Source organism: Natrix helvetica (assembly GCF_964273705.1).
Source record: "Natrix helvetica genome assembly, chromosome: 7".
Taxonomy (NCBI): Eukaryota; Metazoa; Chordata; class Lepidosauria; order Squamata; family Natricidae; genus Natrix; species Natrix helvetica.
This window is the reverse complement of record NC_138558.1, coordinates 56,739,584-56,764,360: the sequence shown is the minus strand read 5'-3', so window position 1 is coordinate 56,764,360 and position 24,777 is coordinate 56,739,584. Positions and strand designations below refer to the sequence as shown.

Here is a 24,777-nt window from a genome sequence, read left to right as displayed (position 1 = left end):
ACTTTAAAACACTTTGACCTCTTAAGAAGTGTCCACCGATGGTAAATGCCACAGGTTAAATAGTGATTTTTTGCATCGACCGGGGGGGGGGGGGGAGGAGGAGGTAGGATTTTAATTTATAGAAAAGGTTAAAATAGAATATTCATTTTTATATTTGAGTGAAATATTAAAGATCATCCAAGATCCATTTTGCTCCTGAGATTTAGTACTGTAGCATGATTTGAGGACATGTGGCCTGTTGATTACTCTAGCCTTCATAGAGAATGGACCCCTTAGACCCCATAACATTTACAATAGCAAATCCCTAGCTGTTATCATTTTGTAGCATTGCCCACATATTTTTAAAAAAATAGATTTAAACTACATTCCATTATAAGCTGGTCCTCCTCCACCTTCTGGTACAACCCAGTTAATATTCTGGCTGGGATCTTTAATATCACATGTCTTACAATGGACACAGTTCTGAGCATTTATCTGTAATCGCAGTCCTTCTCCACTTTCCACAGGAACATATTCATAAACTCCTGAAAAATAAAAATGTAATTTTAGTTTAAGAGACAATAGAACTCAATCAGAAAACCTCTTTATCAATGAGGAAAAAAAATCACATTATTTGTCAGGACAATTAGAAAGCCGGAGTGAAGTTGTCTGTTTAAATCCTTTGCTTCTCCCAAAATTGGCAGTTACCTGCTGGGCAGAATCGCTGCTCAGGTCCATCATATATAGCTAGGTTATGGTTGACAGGAATACTATCATCTTTCAAAGTTAAATGAGGAGGCTGGTCATGTTCATGATTTGTACCACTCAAAGCTACTGATGAAAGCAAATCAAAACTGACTTTTCCATCGGGTTTTGGATATTCAATAGGTGTACAATCTTTGGCTGGCTTTAGCTGTTTTGCATCTGTTCCTGAAATAACAACAACACGGAGAAAAAACTGATAAAAAGAACTGAAAAAATTTAGTACACATTGGTGACAGTATAAAAAAAGCATTTAGTGAGCTGAAAGAAATGCCATTTTAAATAGCTTTGTTGTCTTTGAACACTTGCCATACTTGAGATATTCTATATTATAAAGAATAATTTTAACACCTTTATATAACTAGTTTTTATATTGGATAATACAAATATATTTTTCATTAGGGAAAAACATTTTCCAATTGCATTGGGCTAAAAAAAAATCAAATGCATAAACATTATCTTTTTGATTACCACAAATGTGGCTCAGTTTTCTGTACTAAGAAGCTAATTAAATTGCAAGATTGTTGTCAGCTTTACTAGGTAGACCGGACTAGAAACACGACCAGCTAAGCTGCTAAGCCAATTCTACTTTATTGTAAAGCTACGTTAGCAGAATCTTGAACTTCTGAAAATACGAGCTGTTCCTAGGGAGTATCGCTTTGCCCAAATCCCATTACTTAGTTGAAAATTTGGGGGGGAAAACTATGAGAAGTTGGGGGGAAATTTTGAGAAGTTTTGGGGGGAAACTATGAGAAGTTGGGGGGTTGCATTTAGAAAACAGGACTAGATATTCATAAAGCAATAAACAATTTAGAAGTAAATTTGGGGGGGGGGGAAACTATGAGAAGTTGGGGGGTTGCATTTAGAAAACAGGACTAGATATTCATAAAGCAATAAACAATTTAGAAGTATTTTTCTTTTTATGGAACAACTCATTTGGAACATTTATATGGCACGTAACTAGAAAACAGGCTGTCCTAGTGACACCCAAAACAGTCATTTTGACAACAGTCTGGCAGCTTTCTTCCTTCTAGCATCTTTTTTCATAGTACATTTAAAAAGCCAAGACCGCTTAATTTACTCACAGTAATCATGGACAAATGTTTATGTTCTCTACCCTCCCATGCACAAACACGTAGGAAAAGAAAACTTCGAACTGATTCTTTGTCAGACTTTATAAAGTTTTGTAAATTATTATGTTTAGCATTGGTTGCATTTACATCATGCTAAACATAATAATTAAAGCATTGCCATAATTAAAATAACCAGATTCTATTTATGCAAATCATTAACAAATTTTCATCATCTAGTATGATGATTATTACAAGCCTGAATGTCTTTCGAGATACAACTATGCAAAGTTCATGAAAGGGAGATTTCTCAATGATTGCCAGTCATTGCACTAGGAGAAATACATAGACACCATGCTTCTAATATTTATACCCTGTTTATGAATCATAAGTGGCTTACAGAATCACAGACTATATGGAACACTTCAAAACCAAACACTTATGAGCACAATTCATTAGCTCTTTAAAAAATAATAATTTTGAAAGAAGTTATCAACTTGCATGTCAAAAACAAAGCAAAGTTTTTATCAACTTACCTCCATGCTTTAGAGTCCAAGGTTCAAATCCTCTTAGTACCCAATAGAAAATACCAGTGTAAATCATTCCTCCATATAAACCCAAGATTCCATGACAGGAGGGGCGAATATTCCTAACTCCATAAAGCTCTTTCCACACCCATGATTTTTTCAGATTTTCTTCATATTCAGGCACGTGAAGGCCTAAGAATAAACAACTAATTATTAAAAGGCTTTGCAATGTTTTTCTTTAAAAAGCCCCCAGTGCTATAGGTTTTCTTTTTCATGGAGATCAACTTTTTCATATTAAAACTATTTTTACTCTGGGAAAATGTAAATTTAAACGCCAATGGACATTGGAAAAAGATTAGGATAATGCTAATGTACTGTAACCTGGGACAGGGTCATAACTACGGTATCATGATGCAATGAACTCCTGAGCTACCTCTCTAGAAAAGGCAGATTGAAGTTCCCTAGGTCTGTAATTCTGGAGAATTCCACTGCCAACCTGCTCATGCAGTCAAGGAGCTTAGGCAGGGAGATTGCGCATAGCATAGAGGCTGGTACAGAATAACAATCCCAAATGAGCCCTAGAGCTCAATTTAACAAATGGGATTTCACACCTAATAATCTGTGGGCCAGTGCCCCTGGAACCTTCCCAAACAATTTCGATGACAACTGCCACCATGGCCACTGCTACCCTGTCATTTTGGTTGATACCACATATGAATCATAGATGGACACATCTCCGCCTCTGGCTCCAGGCAGGGTTCAGTGATACACGCTGGATCAGCCCCCTCACCCACAGTCAAATAGAAAGTGATCATGGCTATTATGGACTGACCTAGCATTTAGCAGCAGCATCCCAAAACCCAGGGTCTTGAAAATATCGGTATGCTCACGTATGTTGAAAAGGAAAAAATTTACATATGGTGTACTTTTTCACATTATCTGAATTTATTTGCTTTTAAGTGCACTGCCTAAATTCTATACATCTGCAGTATGACACAGATTAAAGCAGTAAGCTAGTGATAACTAGAGACTTCCCTGAATTGCCAAAAGCACATATATTCTCATCATACCCCTCTTACCTATTGTTTTTGATTGGAGATTTTCGTTGATTAGTTGATTGAAAATGGCTTCTGAAGCCAGCATTCCACTTTTCATAGCAGTGTGTGTACCTTTAATCTTGGGTACATTCATGAAACCTGGGCTACATCCAATAAGAACCCCACCAGGAAATGTAAGTTTGGGTATGGACTAAATATGAAAAAAACACATGCTATTAAGAGAATTTTGCAACAATCCATTTATAATAATAAAACATTTTTGGAACTGAAACAATGGTTTATTTTTTTCTATGTGCCAATTTAAGCAATTAACAGCTTGATCAATTAGTATATTACCCACCCCCCAAATCCAAGAAAGTAACCTTAGATAGCTATTACCTGATAGCCCCCTTCATTAAGAGCTCGGGCACCATAAGCAATCCTCTTTCCTCCTTCAAAGGTAGGTTGAACACTAGGGTGATGCTTCCACCTCTGAAATTCCTTAAACGGGCTCAAATAAGGGTTTTGATAATCTAAACCAACCTAAAAAGACATGCAAGTAAAATCAAAAATAAACTTGTTTCATTCAAAAAATTACTTGAACACATCCTTGTATTAATTGATGAATATGCACACCTCACTTTGGGATACAAACATTTTGTAGCAATAGAATAATTTATTGTGATTCTCACATTGACCTATTCTTTTGGTAATTAATACAAGTTGACATATAATGACCCCATGATGCATAATTTACCATGAATCTAGCCTCTGAAAATGAAGTATCAGATTTGATGGATCATCCATCAATGCCTCTCATGCAGCTGATTTCAAGGACAAGCTGAACCTTGTATTTCTGATCACTTTTCAAAATCTATGTTAACATATTTTAAGTTTTTTTCAATTTAAAACATTTCAATACTGCAAGGTAGGTAATGAATATAATTTAACATGCAATATATTTTTACAATACAATTTGTTTCTAAGAAGAAAGTCAACTGGACTGAAATAGTTATATTTATATCCAAAATGGTATCCAAAAGAAAGAAAAACTTTTATGAAGGGAAATAAAGTGCTTAAACAGCATATCAAATGGTTTACTTACACTACATTGTATCTTAAGCGTATTGTGTTAAGTGTGTTGTGTGAACCATATCATCAAGGTAACAGTGACTGGTTGATTTCTATTTGCCATGCTACAGTAACAGACGTCTGATGTGTAAACCATGGTCCCTAGTTTAGAAACAACCAAAATGTCTACTTAGAAACTGAAATGCTTAAAATGAAGGCTGTACTTTGGAGCTGAAGTTTCTTTGAAGAAAAAATATTTCCTCACGTAATGAACATCTACACTGAGCAATCATAAGTCAGACATTTAAATATATTTAAAGCATAATACTGAATAAAATGAGTCGTGCATTACAGACCCAAATGCTTTTATGTAGAACATCTTGCTTTTCCTGTAGATACGGTGGGAGGGGCTACAGCTGGGTTTAGTCACAGCCTGATTGGTCCAGAGACAGGGAATTTTTTAAAGTATCCTTCTTCCCTATTGGCTCCCAGTTTCCCCATAGTCTTTGGTCGAAGCACTAGCTGTGGCTCCAGTGTGGTACTTTATTTAAAAATTTATATTTCTAATTTGGTTGATTGGATATTCTAAATTCTTGACTGCTGGCCATAGAGACTGATCTGTCAGCCTCATAAGGGGGTAGGAGTGCTATAATCTCCTACTTCTGGGCCTGGAGGGGGGGTTGCCCAGTCCCTGAGCGTGCAGGGTTGGCAGGCTCCTAGTGAAGTCAAGCGGATTGCAGGCTCCTGCAGGTGGCGATTGATTAGCCCGCTACCTTCGGTTTGTTATTCCTTTCATAATTTGCCGATCGCGAGCCTTGCCATGGCTTTAACAACTCGCTGGGCTTCGAGGTCCTAGTCACATTTAATAAGGTCTCAGCGCCGCCGCGAGCCTCGCCGCACATTTAAGGATTCACCACGAATTCAATTCTAACGGGGTTTGAGAGGCGCACCTCAGATTGTTAAGACCACTTTGAGCAGCGCACCGTGGCTTGTAAACAAAGACATTGAACTGTCTATCCGCTGAAGGAGTTCCCAAGAGGATTCGGCTCGCCACGAGGCTGCAACTTCAGAGCCACTTATACCGGGCACCTTCCTCTGATTACACCAAATGTGGTGGCCATTTTGGGGTGACCTCGTGGACGGCGGCCATTTTGTACAGCAGCAGCCTGCATCGCAGCCATTGGTCGAGGCTGGCAGGCGTCTTCTCCATCCTACGGCCTATATCACGGCCATTAATCGAGGCCTGCAGGCTTGTCGCAATTTAATCCAGGCACAGACCACGTGAGTGAGGCATGGCCTCCCCAGCCCTTGAATCAGTGCAGGCCCCAAAGGGGGTCCAGGGAGAAATGACAGAGGGAGGCCAGAGCAGACTCAGGACCAGGGCAGCGACCTCCAGACCTGCCACTGACCAGCGCACTTCCAGAGCGGCTGCAAGGGACGAGTCAAGGAGACAAGGCCGTAGAGAAACAGGTGGCCAGGGTGGAGAGGCTAGCACAAGTTGTTAGGCCGTAATCCCCTTGTAGATCCAGGTTGCCAATAGGGCCCAGCTCTCACCATTCTGGCTCGCCCCCCAGGGGCTTCAGCCCTTCTTCCCCTTCCATCTGCCCTGCAAGACCTCGCAGGCAGGTGGCTTCTCCTTTACCTCCTGTCTCATCAAGATCATATAGGGAGGGGGGAAGGAATCCGGTGGAAAGGGGATCTCGGGACTACCTCCTGACTTCACAGCTTGCCCCCCGGGGGGCCCTGTCCTGGGACGTTCCGATGAGGACCTAGAGGATCTTGTGCTTCTGCCTGAAAGCATCAGGAGGCTCATTTCCTCTTCTATCACTAAGGGCATTGCCTCAGGCCTTTCCCAACGGGAACGCTCCTCTCAAGTGGCAAGACCTCATTCTGTCTCCAGGCACCCCAGATCTCCATCCTCCTCTCAGGGACAGGATCCACCCAGGTCCCCTTCCCCTTCGGTGGCTAGTGAGGGCTTAATTCTAGGGGAGGGTGCATATCCAGACCTGGGGTTCTCGGAAGATGAGGACTCCGTTCCTCCTGATCCCCCGGCATTTCCAGGCCTTTTTCCTCACCCGGCCTTCAAATCTTTTCTACACAAGGCTAAAAAGACTACCCAGATTGGTACGGGGGCTCCTCCAGTGTCCCAACACAGGGATCCCAACCTGGCTATGTTTATAAATCCCAATACAGATGAGGAAGGAGTCCCAGCCCCTCCTCTATTCCTAGAGGTGGTTAAGAACCAGTGGGCTTGGCCATCCTCCTTGCCTAACCCTGGGAATAATGATCAGCGCTTCTACAATATGGAGCAGGCCTTCTCCCAGGCCCTACAATTGCCAACAGTAGATGCCCCCATTGCCCTTCTCGCTAATGCATCTACCGTAGTCTCAGGGGATGTGGCCGACAAACTAAAGCCCAAGGACAAGCGTGCGGAGCTTACTCGCCATAAGAATTTCAAAGCTTCAGCCTGGGCCACTAAGTCGGCTGCTGCAGCTTCTTACTTTAATCACATGGCTGTTATGTGGCTGTGCCAATTACAGAACCACATTCCAATCCAAGATGAGCGTCTTCACCAAGACCTCACCAAAATTATCTCGGCCACAAAGTTTTCTTCGGATGCCACTCTAGATTCCATCAAGTTTGCATTGTCCACTTCGGTAATATCAAGGCGTCTCTTGTGGCTTCGCAATTGGCAAATGGACAACAAGTCCAAATGGAATTTGGCAGCGGCGCCTTTCACCGGCCTCAATTTCTTCGGGGCATCGCTCGACCCGATCTTTGTGAAAAACAAGGACAAGAAGAAGGTCCTTCGCTCTAACACCAAGAAGCCTGAGTCCCATTTGGCTTCCTACCGAAGACCTTCTTCTTTCCGGCCTCCTGACCATGACTATTACCAACAACGATATGTCCCCTATAGATATGACAGAGTCACCGTCCTTTTTATCAGGATAGGGGTAGATATCAGGGTCAGTCCAAACGGCCCTTTTGCGGAGGGGGCTGCCGCCCCTTCCGCAGAGGGAAATGACTCCAATCTGGATCAGTCCATAGGTGGCTGCCTTGCGTCCTTCGCGGATCAGTGGGACCAGATAACATCGGATGTTTGGGTCAGGTCAACCATCAGGGATGGCCTCCATCTGGAATTCCTCTCCCTTCCCCTGACGCTCTTCAGGATCTTCCCTCTGTCCAGGGATCCGGAACGGTGCCGCCTAATGAGTCTGGCCATCCAACATCTGCTGGACATTCGGGCAGTAGAACCGGTCCCGACGGAGGAGTATGGGTTGGGCCTATACTCCAACCTTTTTGTTGTCCCAAAGAGCTCAGGGGGATGGAGAGCAATCTTGGACCTGAAGCGCCTCAATTCTTATCTGGTCTATCAGCACTTCAAAATGTCATCTCTCAGGTCCATTCTCCTGGGGATCCAGTGGGGCGACTTCATGGCATCTGTAGATTTGACAGAAGCATATCTGCACATCCCGATCATACCAGCCCCTTGCAGATTTCTTCGCTTCTCCCACAAGGGGCACCACTTCCAATACAGGGCTCTTCCATTCGGTCTAGCCTCTGCCCCGCGCACGTTCATGAAGGTCCTGGCAGCATTGGTGGCTCACCTGCAATCCCACCCGGTGAGACTCCATTGCTATGTCAACGATGTGCTCGTTCTGGCCCAATCCCGCAGACATGCAATTCGCAACCTGAACCTGACCATCCAGACATTACAGTCCCTGGGGTTTTCTATCAACTTCCCCAAGAGCCATCTCTCTCCTTCTACGAGAATCCTTCATCTGGGCACAGTGATAGACTGTTGCGGGACTTGTCGGTCAGTTTCCATCCTGATGTTGGATCGCTTGCTGGGCAAGATGGTGTCGTGCATAGGGATAGTACCCTGGGCCCGTCTCCACTCTCGGACACTCCAATAGACACTCATTCCTTACCAACGCCACCGCATGAGCAATTCTCTGCGTTTAGTCACCGTGTCACCGGGTCTTCGCTGGTCCATGAGGTGGTGGTTGTCTCTGGCCCTGCGTCACGGATCCGAGTTTTGGGAACCGGATCGCATCATGAACACGACAGACGTGAGCCTTTACAGCTGGGGGGCCTTGATGGAATCCAGGCTGGCGCAGGGTCGTTGGACAAACTCAAATCTGCGCCATAATATAAATTGGCTGGAGCTGAAGGCAACTCGCCTGGCCACTTTCGGGACTCGATTGCCAATCACCACGTGCTCCTCCTGACGGACAATGTCGCCACAAAGCCCCACATAAACCGTCAGGGGGGACTCATTCTAAATGTCTCCAGCTGGAAGCTCAGAAACTCAGACTCTAGGCGGAGAAGAACCTGGCGTCAATAACATCAGAACACATCTCGGGCATAGCCAACCATCAGGCCGACTGGCTGAGTTGGGCAACAGTCAACCATGGCGGGTGGCAGCTGATTCCAGAGTTCTTCCACAGAATTTGCCACCACTTCGGCAACCCGTTGGTGGACTTGTTTGTGAGCCCGACCAATGCTCAACTGCCCCGGTTCTTCTCCTGTTTCCCTGCAAGCAACGCACAAAGGACACACACCCTCAGAAGTCCATGGCCCCCAGTCCTTCTTTATGCCTTTTCCCCTCTCCCTCTAATCCAGGGGACCCTGAGGAAGGTAGTGATAGAGAGGGCACACATCATCCTGGTGGCCAAGGTGGCCCCATATTGGCCAAGACAGCCTTGGTTTGCGGACCTTGTCCAACTGTCCGTATCTCCCCCATGGAGAATTCCTCAGGAGAAGATCGCCCTGTGCCAGGGGGTCCTATTCCATCTGGAGCCTCAGTGGCTCCAACTGACTGCCTGGCACTTGAGCGGCGCCTCCTGAGGGATGCTAACTTGTCAGCCAAGGTCATTTCCACCATTGAGGCTTCCAGGCGCCCATCGACCACACAGATTTATAACTCAACGTGGTCGACGTTCGTCTCCTGGTGCGGAAGGTTCAATCTAACTCCGACCAATGCCTCAGTTGCCCAAGTCCTTGAGTTCCTACAACACGCCTAGACCAAGGTCTTTCTCATAACACCTTATGGAGACAGGTGGCTGCCCTCTCCTCCGTTCTGGCGGGGGATGGCCTTGGCCCAGGTCCCACTAGTCAAACAGTTCCTTAAAGGGGCTGCAAACCTGTGCCCTCCTCCAGTGCATAGTGTGAAGTTTCCAAGAGTTGCCCTAATTAATTGACGAGCCCCAAGACAAGGTTCAAAAAAAAACCTTTCATTTATTAGGACTAACATCTTGGCACTGACTTCCGTGTAGCTGAAACTAAATCTCACTTAATGGCGCCTTGTCTCCCCTCCCCTCTGGCTGAGGTCATCAATCATATTCTCCAACAGGACGTTATGGCAGGGTTTTGGACATGCGCATTCACATCCAGTACAGAAATATGAGACTTTCACTCTGGCCAAAAGTATGCATGGCATCCCCCCCCCCTTCTCAAGTTGATAGTAATCATGAAAACACTTTAGGCATTGACACATAGGTTTCCAACGTGGGATCTCTCCCTAGTCCTTAGAGCTCTCATGGGGCCCCCTTTGAACCATTGAGGACAGTACACCTCAGAACACTGAAGGTGACCTTTCTTGTCGCCGTTACTTTGGCTCAATGTATCTCTGAGTTAGGCGCTTTGTCGTCCAAGGAGGACCTATGCCAATTCCACCAAGACAGGGTCGTCCTGTGACTAGACCCAATATTCCTCCCGAAGGTCAATTCCCTCTTTCACAGATTGCAGGAGGTCATTCTCCCTAATTTCTGTCCCTCTCCCTCCCATGAGAACTCCTTTGGCACAGGCTTGCACATTTATCTCAGGCGCACATCCTTCTTTCGTCGATCAGAGGTCCTCTTCCTGTCCTTTCAACTCAGCACTCTGGGGACTAGGGTCTCTTCTGCTACTATAGGCAGATGGTTAAGACATGCCATCATGGGCAGCTTACGAAGCCTTAGGTCAAGTTCCACCTCAGGGAATTACAGCCCACTTCTCTTGGAGAGCAGCTACCACGGCCACGTGGGGCACTAGGGCCCCTCTAGAGGACATCTGTAGGGCGGCCACTTGGGCCTCTCCAACGCCCTTTATTCGACACTATCGATTAGATTGTTTCACTTCTGCGGACGTGTCCTTCAGCCGTTGGGTTCTCCAACAGGTGGCGACCTCCCCTTCCCCAGGGTCTACATCCCGCCCTGGGACTTAGCTTGGGTATGTCCCAGCTGTACCCCCTCCCACCGTATCTAAAGGGAAAAGAACATTGGTCCTTACCTGAACGTTTCTTTTACGTAGATAGGTGGGAGGGCTACATCATGCCCTAGTATTCTAGTTAGTTCAGGTGAGGGGCGGTCGTGTGTGTTGTGTGCACTGCTGTTTTCCTTACATACTATTGCGAAGCTTTTTCCATTCGACCTCGTGGAAACTGGGAGCCAATAGGGAAGGAAGGATACTTAAGAAAATTCCCTCTGGACCAATCAGGCTGTGACTAAACCCAGCTGTAGCCCCTCCCGCCTATCTACATAAAAGAAACGTTCAGGTAAGGACCAACATTCTTTCAGTATGCAAAGAAACTAGTTTTATTTAGACATTAACTTACAATAAATATAGAATACTTACTACAAATCCAACAGCTACTAATGGTTCACCCTCATTTAGATGATAAATAAATGATCCTCCATATGTATATCTGTTCAAAGGCCAGCCAACGGTGTGCTCCACTTTTCCTGGTTTCCATTTATTTTCATCAATAAGCCACAGCTAGAATATCAAAATTATATTATGAAGTTCATAATATACTGTTAAATAGACCATTGAGAAGTACACCACTGACAATTTTGCATAGCGAAGAATTGAGATTAATGAAACAAACCAAAAAATCACAGCTTGAGCTTTATAAAATTTTAAATAAAAGTTTTGTATTTGAAACCACAATAGTGTATATTCACTTTATGATTCTGATTGAATAACAGCTATCAAATAAGATTACAGAAATTTGGTAAATGTGCAAGTATGAGCAAGTAGGAAATGTGCAAATAGGAAATATGGATGTTATTATCATATATTGCAATACCACCTTGAACTAGCAAAGTACTAAACAGTTTCACCTAAAGAAAAATACTTCCTTATGTATTAAACATCTGCAAGATTAATAGAACAAGAATTATGGTTACAGGTGTATAATATAGCATACCTCTTTAAGTCCAATGCCATAAGTCTGGGGTTCACAATTCTCCCTCAGATTGTATGTGTTGTACAATTGTTTTGCAAGATGACCATGACAACCTTCTGCAAACATTGTAATTTTGGCATGCAACTCTAAACCTCTCTCAAAAGTACCCTATAGCAATAAAACATAAATCATTATATAGTATACATTTTAATTTTATGTATAGTCATAAATACACATCTGTGTGACATGTTTTCTTTGTGCCACAGACAGTTTTCCACATTGCTCCAGAAAAATCAGTCATTGTAGGAAGTTGGTGGATGATCAGAATCAAAATGAAATGGGTTTCAAAACATCCACTCAATAATAATAAAAGTATTTTATGAATTACTGAGCTTTGACTTGAGGTTTGAACCTTGGGCAAATCAAGTAGATATCCTAAAACAACAAACATATAAAATCAGCAGTGACTTTGCTGATCTCTGGCATTTGATATTTACTGTCATGATTCAAAGCCAGTATTAAATTAAAAGGCCTAAAGCTGGTCTACAAACTTTGTATTAATCACTTTTTGTAATATTCAAATAACTTTTTACAATAATACCTAATCACTTTTTACAAAAGTCAAATGATATCAAACACATGTGTTACAGTAAATGTATTAATAAGAAATTTAACATTTACCTTAGGCGCACCATCTTTTTGGATGCCAACATCATTTGTGGCAATTCCTTTCACGCTTCCATCCTCATTGAAAAGAACCTATAATAAGGTCAAATACATATAATTTCAACATAATTATAATTGTTTTTGTTTTATTTTAAAGAATTTTATTGGTTTTTAAACATTTATGGGGAAACGTAAAAGGGTACATAGAAAATTTTGGCAGCTCCCGTGCTAGTGGTAGAAATCCCTCCAACTCTCACAATTTTTACAATGTTAAAGACAACGTATAAAAGATAAGCAAAAACAGAATCTTGTTCTACATTATATCAACCATGTGTTCAATTATCTTTTTTTGTCACTTTCCAGTATATCAACAATTACAATAATATTTCAAATGCATTTATTTTTGTGACCTGAGCCTTTTCGATATTGCTCCCTCCTCCCTGTCCCCAGATGGAGCCACAGCCCCTCCCTCCTTCATATCTTGTACATTACTACCTTTTTCACTACCTCCCATATTTTCGTCCTCTAGGAGAGAACTGTGTTTTTTAATGAAGGCTTCTGCCTCCCCCACTGTATTCATTCTAATTCTGTTTCCCTCCCAAAAGATCAACATTCCCTCTGGCAGTAACCATCTACACCAAACTCCTTTATTATATAATTTCTTTTATAAAGAGGAGTACTTCCTCCTTTTCTCTCTTATTTTTTTCAGAATTTGCTTAAGAATGGTAATTTCTTTGTCTTTATATTTTCGTGGTCCCCCCCTTTGAGCCCCTAGCACCTCATCCCTCGTGGTCCTCCTAAGAAATTTAACATGTACCTCCCTTCGAATATTATGTGTTCTAGCATATGCTGAATTAATCCTGTAAACCAGATCCATATCCCACCACAACTGTTCTTTGTCTCTCTTAATATATTCTGCTAAAATTGTACTCATAATATCCTTAAGATCTTCATTTTCTGTCTCTGGTAGGTTCTGGAATCTGAGAAAAAAGGACATTCTTTCAAGTTATATCTTTGCTATAAAATTTTCCAATTTTAAATTCCCCTTCCGGACTGCTTAACCTCCTCCCCCAGCCCAGCCGCCCCCTCCTCCAACACATTAATTCTTTGTTTGTTTTCTGTTATATGGTGTTGTACACTTCTTCTTTGAGATTTGTCACCTCCTTTTTCACCTCATTTTGACCCCTCATAATTTCCTGAAACATTTGGGTAACAGATAAGTCTTTTGAGCTCTCTCCAGTCCCTTCTTGTTGTAACAATGAAATAATTTTCGTCTGATGCATACTTGGGCTGGAGGTGGCAGATGTGGGAGCCGAGAATGATTTGTCCGTTGGTGTTTTTTTGGCCCCATTTATCTGAGTTCAGAGATGGTATATATCTTTTACAAAAGAAATGGCGTCAGTGGAGTGCGCAGTTGTGCGGATCGAAGGAGGCAGGCAAATCCAAAAGTGAAAAGTTAGTTCTCCATCACAGTTCCAAGGCACGGAGGCACACCAGAAAGGGGAAGACCAAATAATCAAAATCCAGGAAGACCATATAACAGGAGAGGTCCAGGGGTCCTTCGGGGGGGGGGGGGGTAATAATACAATGCCAGAGATTTTTTCAAGGTAGTTTCAAAAGGCAGACTTCATTTGTAAGTACAAAAACGAAGACGGAGGGGAGCCATCTTGGCTCCTCCTTTCACAGGGAGAAGAACAAAGATTTCCATAAAGTTTTTTTTTCCTTTAAGAAAACAGCTCAGCAATCACCTCTTGCAATTGTGATATGAATCTTTCTCACATAGTTAATACAGGTGACAAGTCAGCCTTTATTCTCTCTCCATTCTGATATAGAGAGAGATAATTTGAATGCCGCTTTATCCGAGGGAGGTAAAGAGAAAGAGAAACACCCCTCTAATCTTCCAGCTTCAAATAGATTGAACACGGATTTACAATAGTCTGTTGCTTATCCATTAACGATAATTAAGGAGATTAGGACGGATCTCTCGCCACCCGCATTCCAACCGCTCCTCCTTAATTGACTCCTTCATCCCGGAGCCCATTCAGCGAAAGGGCAGACAGCCAAATGCTGTTCCATGCCCCCTCTCCGTTCCCCGGTTCCTGGGGTGAGGCTGGAAACACCCACGCCGGCTGCCGCCGAATCCGGGGGGTTCCAGCAAGCTGCCCTGCGGCAGATGGCCCCTCCGAGACCCCCTGTGCTCCTAAAAGGAGCCCACCAGAGATACGAACAGCGGACAACAACGTCCATCGCCTTCAGTGACCGGAAGTGATCTCTCAACATAATTATAATTGTTGATTTGCTAAGATTCAGCAGAACTCTTTCTTCAAATAATACAAAATACTGATTCATTTTAGATAGTATAGGAAATGTATTGCAAGTTCAAAAAATTTCATATCTGTGTATAAAATACTTTTATTACCTCAGCTGCAGCATAGCCTGGATAGACTTCAACACCAAGTGCTTCTGCTTGTTCACCCAACCAGCTCACAAAATGTCCTAGGCGAACTACATAATTCCCATGATTAACCATGGGGAGGCCTAGTTAAGAAAAAATACATCAGAAATGCTTTTATTTAGCATGATAGCAAATTAGTTTAAAGTTTAATTATACAACTGAATAAACAGCCATGTGCCTTAGTTCACAAAACTGTCATGCGAAAGTATTCTAGATAGTCCTCATTGAACAACCATTCAGCAACCATTCCAAGTAACGACTGCATTGAATGAGAGGTACTTACAACTGGTTGGTGTAATTGCAGTTGTTGTCACACCCTACAGTCACATGAGGGCAGTTGGCACACAGCTCGCAATTACAATGTTGCACTGTTTTGCAACATGGGGGACACTGGGGAAGCTACAGGTTACAAATGGGGATCATGTGACCATGGGATTCTGCAGCTGCATGGGATTTGCCCAGTATCAACTGGGACTGCCAGAACTGCTGTTCTCAAGTCAGTACAGTCACATGATTTTGCAATTACATCACTTGATGATTGAGTTCCCAATTCCAATTACCATTGGTAAGCAAGCACTACCTATAGTAAACTCTTTGCTCTAAGCTGACATATTTATGTTGAAAAAACATCCACCTTGTCACCTGAGAAAAATTCTGATATGCTAGAAATGTCAAGTAGATTGGCGAGTTAAGAGATTGTCTTCATTAGTGTTTTATAAATGCAGTAATACAACACTATCAATATGACACATTACAGATAGTCCTCAACTTACAACAGTTCATTTAGTGACCATTCAAATTTACAATAGCACTGAAAAAAGTGATTTATGACTGCTCTTCACATGACTGTTGCAGCATCCCATCATCACATGACCAAAATTCAGATGCTTGTCAAATGACTCATATTTGTGCCAGTTGCAGTAGATTCATGCGATCACCTTTTGCAACTTCTGATGAACAATGTCAATGGGAAAGCCAGATTTACTTAACAACTGCAGTGATTCACTTAATAACTGTGGCAAGAAAGCTCATAAAATAGGGCAAAACTCACTTAACAAATGTCTTACTTAGCAACAGAAATTTTGGGCTCAATTATTGGGCATTAATAAATCCAGGACTAGGTGTGCTAGTAAAGGAAGAATTCAGATGAATATTTTGCATCCCAATTCAAAAAGGCAATTTGTGTTAAAATAGTTTTGCATTCAACATTACCTGGAAGAATGGGAACTGGAATTCTATAGTTCTTTGTTAGGATTCCAAATCTGTCTTCTGTTACAGAAGTATGTAGCGGAGCCTTAGGAAAAGAAATGAAATATCATGGTTTTAATGAAGAAACATTCCACTTCTTTACAATCATTTAAATATTTTGATCATTACAGGTATTATTTAAATGGGAACATTTCATATTCTGTTTAAAATAAAAAATTATGGAATATAAAAATGCACCTCCTGTATGAACAAACAGGAAGATATCAAACTAAAAAGTCATTTTTATTCCACCACTGAAGATCTACTAATGAAGGTAGTCAGCATGCATTGATAATTGTTCTCAAATATTTACTTATTCTCAGTGTTCAAAATATATTAATCTAATAATTAACCTTCAAATCTTTAATCTGCTTTGTAAATAATATTAAGTAGAGATGAACTAGAGCAGGTGAACTTACTCCTCGTTCTTTCCAATCTGGAAAAAGTTCTTCCAAGGCACGAGGCTCAAGACAAGCTCCAGAGAGAGTATGTGCACCAATCTGAGCAGCCTTCTCCACCAGGCATACACGGATTTCTTTGCCATGCTCGCTAGCTAACTGCTTGAGTCGAATAGCTGCAGAAAGTCCTGCAGGACCTGCTCCAACTATAACAACATCAGCTTCTTCTGCAAATCTTTCCATGCTTATCCCTTTCATAGAGGAAAATAAAATCATCAGATATGGTGTTACATTAAAACCAATTGTTCCATTCGCCTTGATCTAAGACATTAATAGTAAATTCATGCAATGAACTAAAAGAAGATAGATGCATACCAAAACGTTTGTTTTGTCTTACTGGAGAATTATTAAGCGGTGGCTACCTCTATCTATTACAATTGTCCTGCTCAACTTAACAAAATTTACGAAGTACTGTAGGTTCTAAAACCTTGTTTATGTTGAATGTAAAAATAAATCATTTACAGACCATAAAACATGTTGCTGGAGGGATCTAGGACAATAACTTAAAGGCTATTAAGATTCATAATTACAGAATCCACAATACAACTTCAAACAAAATAGATTTACATTTTTGCAAGCCTATGTGTACTTTCAGTCACAGTGACACACTAATTACTGTAAATGTTTTCTGCCTTATCTTTACTTAGAAAAGTAATCATATTGAATTTTAATTCCCTTTATGTGAAAAATAAAGACAAGCTATTAATAAAATAATGCATAGATATTGTTACATATTTACTACAGATTTATAGGATATTCTTCCAAAATAAAGGTAGTCCTCAACTTACAAACATTTATTTAATAACTGTTCAAAGTTATGATGCTAAAAAAGAGACTTATGATCTGTTCCTGTACTTACTACCGGCAAAGCATCCTCCCAGTCACATGATCAAAATTTGAGCAACCAGAAGATATTTATTCGGCATCTTGGGATCTTATGATCGTCATTCACAACTTTCCCAGGGGGCTATCAACAAGCAAAGTTCCTCAGTGGAGGAACCTGGTTTGATTAACCACCACATGAGTCACTTGTGTATTCACATAACAACTATAGCAACCAGGTCATAAAATTGGGTGTGTTAATGAACACATTGCTTAATGAGATGAGTTTCAGTCCCAACTGGTTGTAAGTTAAGGACAACCTTTATAATTAGCCATAATTTACATACATCACATATATTGTGTAATTGTATTTGTTAAACACAATTTACTCTTTCCACTTCTAGGCTACTCTTTGATTATGGAAAAAGTATGTATGTATTATTTAAACATTACAACTTACCTTCCCACCGTTTATCTTTCTCCCGGGGGTGAATGGTATAGTGAGTGGTAATACGAGGAACTGTGGAACCAGAAGTCCATCTTGCTGCACATAAAGGTAGAAGACTGTCTTTTCTTGCAGATTTAAAGGCATACAGAAGATGAAGTGCTGCAGTAAAACAACAACACTTATTTTGTAAACAACTTTTATTTTAATGATTGGTTAGATTGTTGAACACTCCACTATTATATGAGAAAGTATACATGCTGTCTTCTTTCAGCAATCAAAACTGGGACCAGCATCTCCCTAAGCAATCTGGTCACTAAGTAAAGTATCACATGAGCATGAGAAGTTTACAGTCTCATTTCTGATACTGCTGATTAAGCAATGGTGTCATACTAAACAATTAACCTGTATCTCATTCTATAATTCATTGATTTCTATTCTATAGTTGATCTCTCTATATAGCATCTACTGTAGCATACTCTTAAAATGTATATTGTAAAGAAAAAAGGACTGCTGCATTGCTTATGCTGCTTATTGCAGTGAACCATTAGATTTGTTCTTGAGGCCCTTAGTTTATATCTGGTAAACGATTCACAATGCCATCAGTAAGGGGCTGTAGGTGCTGTGGGTTTGCTATGGCATCTAACCTATTTTTTCATTTTTGTTTGTTATGGACTGTTGTTTCATTTCTATTAGTTTGAATCTAAGTTTTGGCAACTTTCCTCATGCTTCAGCCAATTTTCTTTGCAGCTGAATGCTGTCCTTTCCAACCTAAAGATTGTGTTTTCCAGATTAATTAAAGATACCACGCAGCACATGTGTGCAGACACTTAATTTTATTAAGATTATTATTATGCGATTTTGACACCTCCTCCGTGAAATGTTTTAATTGTATAATATGTTTTTACTTATTGTACGCCGCCCCGAGTCCCTTCGTGGAGAGGGAGCGGCTAACAAATATAATAAATTCAAAAATTCAAATTTTGAATTTTGAATTTCTTCTAAAACAATGGATTGATTGCATACCATTCTTTGTTTCATTTAGTATTTTGTCATAAGATTGAAATCTCTATTATTTGTGAATACATTTCGCAAGTACAAAACTTGAAACTTCCAAAATATTTTGAAGCAAAGTTAAAGATTCTGCATCATAAAGTTGCATTCATAATAGTAATGACTGATACTTTTCATTTTGATAGCAATGCTTTATGTGGCTTTCTTGTCAGAAGCTCTATATCAAGTACTCCAAAGATTGAGGCAGCTAGATTAATGTTGATATCAGGTATAACAGCAAAAACATTTTCTGTTTTGGACAATTATTTAAATTTATAAACTGCTTAACTCCAAATGAATCTGAATGGTTTAAAACTACAGGAAACCTTCAACATAAAACCACAATTGGGCTTATATGGTTGCTAAGCAAGGCAACTGGTAAGTAGCACCTGATTTTACAACTTTTTTGCAATAACCATTAAGTGAATCACAGCAGTTGTTAAGTGACTCACCTTCTAAGTGAATCCACCTTCTACCATTGACTTTGCTTATTAAAGGCTGGCTGGGAAGGTCATAAATGGTGATCACATGACTCTGGGATGCTGCAATCATTGTAAATGCATGCCAGTTGCCAAGTGTCCAAAAGAAACTCATGGGTTGCAAATAGCCCTCAGACTATGCACTGTCTTGCCCTGTAATTACCTAGAAGAGTAATGACTACATTCCATTCCCACCAATCAGAGGATGCAGCTAGTAGCTTGCGAAAGTGTTCCTATCCCATATTTTATTATTTGGTGGATGGCAAAAAGAGAGTGCAACTGGCCAAATAACTACTCTGAGGGGCATTTCTATTATCATCAGAGGAGAGCTATAGTTTGCCTACCTCTCAACTTCTTTTTCTTCGCTGTAAAGAAAAGAAAAAGAAGTTGAGCTTTGTGGGCTTGGCTGGGGCACACCATGATCAGTAACTTTGAAGGGGATGAAAGTAAATTTGACCGAATGGAACCAAGAAAATTGGATAGCAGATGACACACAATGAAATCTGCAGGGAGGGACAATACAGCAAGTAACTGGGAAACAGCCAAGCAAGGACTAGTTGTCCGTTCTCTGTATTCAGCTGTTGGGCAAAAAGGGATGGTGATTAGGTTAGATATTCTCTGAATGTCCTAATCTACAATGTTCTTATTTCTAAAAAGAATCTGAGCTAAACCAAATAGTACGAAGTAATTTGAACTGGAATCAGAAGAATTTGAGAATAGAAAGGCTATCCTCTTGGAGTTCCTCCAAACAGATTCTTTCTTCTCACTGGCATGTTCAGGTTTCATGTTTATTACCTTTTATGAAACTTTCTGTTTTGCAATTCATTCATTATATTTACAATATTATGCATAGGATCCTATTATCCTATTAATGCATAAGATCTGATAATATGTTGTTCCACAAGAAGATTGATCTATGTTCAAACAAAACCACAGTATTTTGTAAGCCAGTAACCTTTGCCCTAATTTTATTTCTGACCAATGGGGGGGGGGGGGGGTGAGGAAATAATACTTGAGGTTTGTGAGAATCTTTTCAGAGAAATCCTTTCTGATGGCCCCCCAAACCCCATCTCCAGATGACTGTCATTTTTGCACCAATTGTTTAATTATCTTATTTATTCCCATGAATTTTGGTCTCCCAAGATCAGAACTCTATCCATTTTTCATGTTGCTTGATGACGTTTGAATCAAACCCCCAATTATACTCACAAGTCTGAGTATGGTTTGTATATTAATTCATTTTATACACTTTATCTATTCACATTTACAGTTGCATCCAATATATATATACTGGTACATATATATATATACCAGTTGGCCATTTTTCCACTGACAACTGTCAACTACTTCTCCAGAGAATATTTTGGTGATCTGGCATTGTACCACATTGGAACCCCACACAGATAGAACAAGGGACGTAGCAAAATTAAAAATGCACCTTATCTGGAGAAAAAATTACTGGGTTTTGTTTCTCTATTTCTAGCCTCGATTCTCACTTTCAGCAGGAGTCGAGAAACTGCGCTCTGTAGCTGAGACCTTCCCTTCCTCCTCCTCCTCCTTTCTCCCGACCAAACATACCTTCAACTGGCACAACGATTGGATGTGAAATAAACGATATTCGTTAATAAGAGGGGGAGAGAGAATAAGAGAGATAGTTTATATTCTTTTAAAGTTATATCGCCCTGAATAAAATATCGCTAAAATCACAGCAGGGGGAAAAGCTTCAAAACCCGAAACCATTGCCACTCTTCAGAAAACAGATCGAAAAGATTGTTTCACCTTGACGTGAAAGCCCGCAGGTGGGAAACAGCATGGTGGTGAGTGAGGGTACCTTCAGACAAACCCAAGCAGCAGTAGTCCCCCCTCTGAGATTTCTCCAAAAGACTCCTACTTCTCCTTAAAGGACTTTATCTCGTGTGCGTCCACAGCTCAAGGAAAAGTCACCACTTGATTTCCATTTTCCCTCACTTCTTCAGCTAAAGCAACATACACGCCCCCATGTTCGCGTCGAAATCGCGGCGCTCGGAAAATGGAAGTGCCACACAGAACCAAGAATACACATCCATTAAACTACCCTTCCCGGCATGCCCCGCGGGACGGGCCTTCCTGGCGTTTACAAGGAAAACCGCGAAGCGCTTTCTGGGAGTAGTAGTTCGTAAGTGCTTCAGACCGTGGTCACCAAAAACGAAAGGACGAGCTACGGCTGGCAACCTAGTTTTTATTTAGTGCAATTAGAACAAGCTTTTCACTTTAATCCCGAGAGTGCTGAACCTGCTCAGGTCTTAGGAGCACATGGTCAGAACTGCTTGGAATTTTTAACGAGCGTTCTTCAGACCGAGAAACAGCTTCATCATTTTCTAAGGGTGTTTCCCCCCCCCCCTCCCTCTCTCTCTATCTTTAAAGGCGCACTGCGGAAGCCGAGGCGGGCGTAAAGATGCTGCAGTGAGCGTTGATTGGTTGGAGCGCGCTGGGACTTGGTCCGCCCCTTTTTGTAATTTTGCGCAGCGTTTATCCGTGGAAGTGACACTTCAATTGCACAGGCAGACGGACGTCGCTGGGCAAGTTGTTGGCAACGTCCTCACTTAGAATGGGGGTGCGACTCTGAACTGCCCACCTGCGGCTTTTTTTCCCGATTACAATTTTTAATCATTCTGTAAATGATAGGATTTGAACAAAATAAAGAGCAACGTATTTTTGTGTTCTGAGCGCTCAGAAGTCAAATGCGTTATGCCAGATGAAAGTCAACCCTGGCAGAATAACAGTAGTTTCCTTCTGTGTAAAAAGCATGCTCTTATTTTGAGGTCAATGCTTGATCTTTACTGGTTTGTTTATCTCCAACGTGACTGAAATATGAAGAAACTATATTTAAATAAGTGTATAATCTGCTTTTATCCTGCAATAGAGTTACATTGAAGTTGTAGGCAAAGAAATCCTAACTCAGGGTTGCAAGCAACAATATAATTGTAATTTTTGTTCAAAGGGGTGCTCGTGGTATAGGAAATAAGATATTGTGCATGATCTCTTTTGTAAAGAAAGTAAAACATTTAATAGAGATGAGGACATGGTTTACATAACTGAAATACAGGTACTTCTCAACTTACAACCACAATTGATCCTGAAACTTGTTGCTAAGTGAGGCATTTATTGAGTTTTGCCCCATTTTACGACCTCTCTGGACACTTGTTAAGTGATTCACTGCAGTTACTAAGTTAATAACACAGTTGTTATCTGGCTTCCCCATTGACTTGCCAAAAGGTTGCAAAAGATGATCACATGACCTTGGGACACAGCAACTGTCATGAGTCAGTTGCCAAGTATCTGAATATTGATCACATGACCATCGGGATGCTACAAAAGTTGTAAGTATAAAAAATGGTCATGTCACTTTTGCTTGGGTTCAGCCTGTTTTTATCCCATCAAGCTAGGAACAAACTCCAAGCACCACTTCAATACACGGTGGCATTTCTGGTGCAGCCTGGGGTAGAGACTTCCTAGCCTTCCCTGCAGCCTAGATATTCTCTAGAGATCTTTCATCATTGTATTAACCAGGCTTGACCTTAGCTTCTGAACCTATAGGCGAAGAGCTAGCTACTGCTTTAGAAAGTGTAGGTGAAAAAGTAATGGATCAAATTTGTCGTGGCTACCTTGTTTAAGTGGTGTCTATGAGTGTATCTGAGCATGCTCAAGCTTGGAATCTCATAATGTAATCGGACAAAACAAATGTAAACTATTATACATTTGTATGAAGATTGTACTTTATTTGAAAAGAACGTCAATCTGTCTACTTTATGTACAAAATCGTGTATGGCATAACACTTGTTATAGTCTAGTTCAGATATTCCAAAATTCAGTAAGTATTAAAAAGTACACAACAACCAAAATAGAAATTGTCTTTTGTTTTCCAGGCCTGAAGCATCCGAAAGGGTAAACTATGCAGCTGCATTTTTTCCAAAGTGAGATAGGTTAATAAGAAGACTGACACAAAGGTATTTTTTGAAAAGGAAACCAGAATAATTTTTTTGAGGAAGAAAAGACATTTCGTGTCCATCCCAGGAAGTTTCATCAGTTGTACTGGATGATGTGGGAGATGGAAAAACTGGTACTGACAGCTGAGACTAGATGGTGGGGGATGGAAGGGTAGGTTCTGACTATGTATGGAGGGGAATGGGAGAATTGTGTTTCTTTGCAGTCACGTGGGTCTTAACACTCTGAGAGCCATTGAGGCTATTTGGGGTCTTATATGTGCCCTCAGGGTCACCTGAATCAGGTGTGCACTCTTCTTGGAACCACCAAAAGGACTGGATGTCAACTCTCCGTATTGACATTCCATGCAGAGCGGCGGATCTCAGATTACAGTAGCTGGGTTGAAATGAATGAAGCTATTGGATAACGTGATTTATGACAGGCTGAAGGGAGGACAGAAACACAGGCAAAGTTCAAAAGCAGATAAAGAAAGCAAAAAAGATGGCTGCGAATAAGAAATGCCTAATGAAGAATGCCTAATGAAGCTGTTAATAAATCACAGCTTTTTGCATTACAATATTGTGTCGCTTATTATGAAGCAGGCATCGTTAGGGTACTTTACACTGCATTGTAAATTGGGGGATTCCTTCCCTCCCCTCCCCCCGCCTCATCATTATGTGTGATGTCATGACATATGTACAAAATGGACAAGGTTTGCATTGCAATGCCACAATGCTGCTTTTGTCATTTTGACCCCACTCAAACTCAAAGCCCGCTCTCTTCAAGGATGCCACTAATACTCTTCAGTAAAACCTAAATTTACAGCAGTTTTCTGAGATGGGTGAATAACGTTTTGATGGAGCAGCTTTGAGAATCATCTATATTTAATGTACAGGAATATTCCAGCTAGGATTTTATATTTGGTTGAAAAAAGTTTCATTAAAACTATATTTACAGTTTTCTGTATGTATTTGAGGCACTAACCCACTTTATATACAAATACCTAACCTCCCTCCCCCACCCACCCCAAATGCCATACAACTTTCAACTGATGTGTTTCGTCTTTGTAGGTACAGAAACTTCCCAGCATCACTCCTATACTATAAATGCTAATCTGTGTCATATTTCGGGAAGTTCTAAAATAAACAGATGTAGCAAGGAAAGAGTGGCTTTAAGCAGAGAGTATCTAATTTTACTAAAAAGAATATTCTTTTTGTTTTTCTGGATATGGATTAGTTTTAAAAACAATTACAAGATTCAAACAAAAATTCCCCAAATTATGTGTGTGTGTTTTAATCCTAAGCAATAGTTTTGCCATCAATAGCTTAAAAATGTGAAGATTTCTTTATTCTGATCCCCCCACTGTAGATTTATATGTTATAAATCTCCTTCTCTCACACACGTGTACTGTTCCTCTTTCCATCAAAAATAACAGGAGAATAGGAGGAGGAAGAATAGAATGGAGATTGAACCAAAAGGCAGCTAGACTTGGAAGGGTACGGGTAGTTAAATTGGAGGCAGATAAGGAAATTGGATAGGCCATCCCCACTTAGATGTCAAATTCAGCAGGC

General features: G+C 41.0%; 2 protein-coding genes across 2 annotated transcripts in view; one reads left to right on the top strand and one right to left on the bottom strand.

The window, feature by feature from the left end:
* The window catches only part of PPID (peptidylprolyl isomerase D), a 161,498-nt gene that overhangs the window by 19,694 nt on the left and 117,027 nt on the right, over nucleotides 1-24,777 (top strand). The window lies entirely within an intron of this gene.
* On the bottom strand, nucleotides 347-21,582 carry ETFDH (electron transfer flavoprotein dehydrogenase). Its single transcript, XM_081959656.1, has 13 exons — nucleotides 21,023-21,582; nucleotides 17,727-17,873; nucleotides 16,406-16,635; nucleotides 15,951-16,032; nucleotides 14,703-14,821; nucleotides 12,299-12,376; nucleotides 11,639-11,785; nucleotides 11,065-11,205; nucleotides 3,775-3,918; nucleotides 3,418-3,586; nucleotides 2,348-2,530; nucleotides 688-909; nucleotides 347-524 (listed from the first exon to the last, which is right to left on the bottom strand). The coding sequence occupies exons 1-13, from the start codon at nucleotides 21,054-21,056 to the stop codon at nucleotides 361-363; spliced, it is 1,860 nt and encodes a 619-aa protein (XP_081815782.1). The 5' UTR covers nucleotides 21,057-21,582; the 3' UTR covers nucleotides 347-360.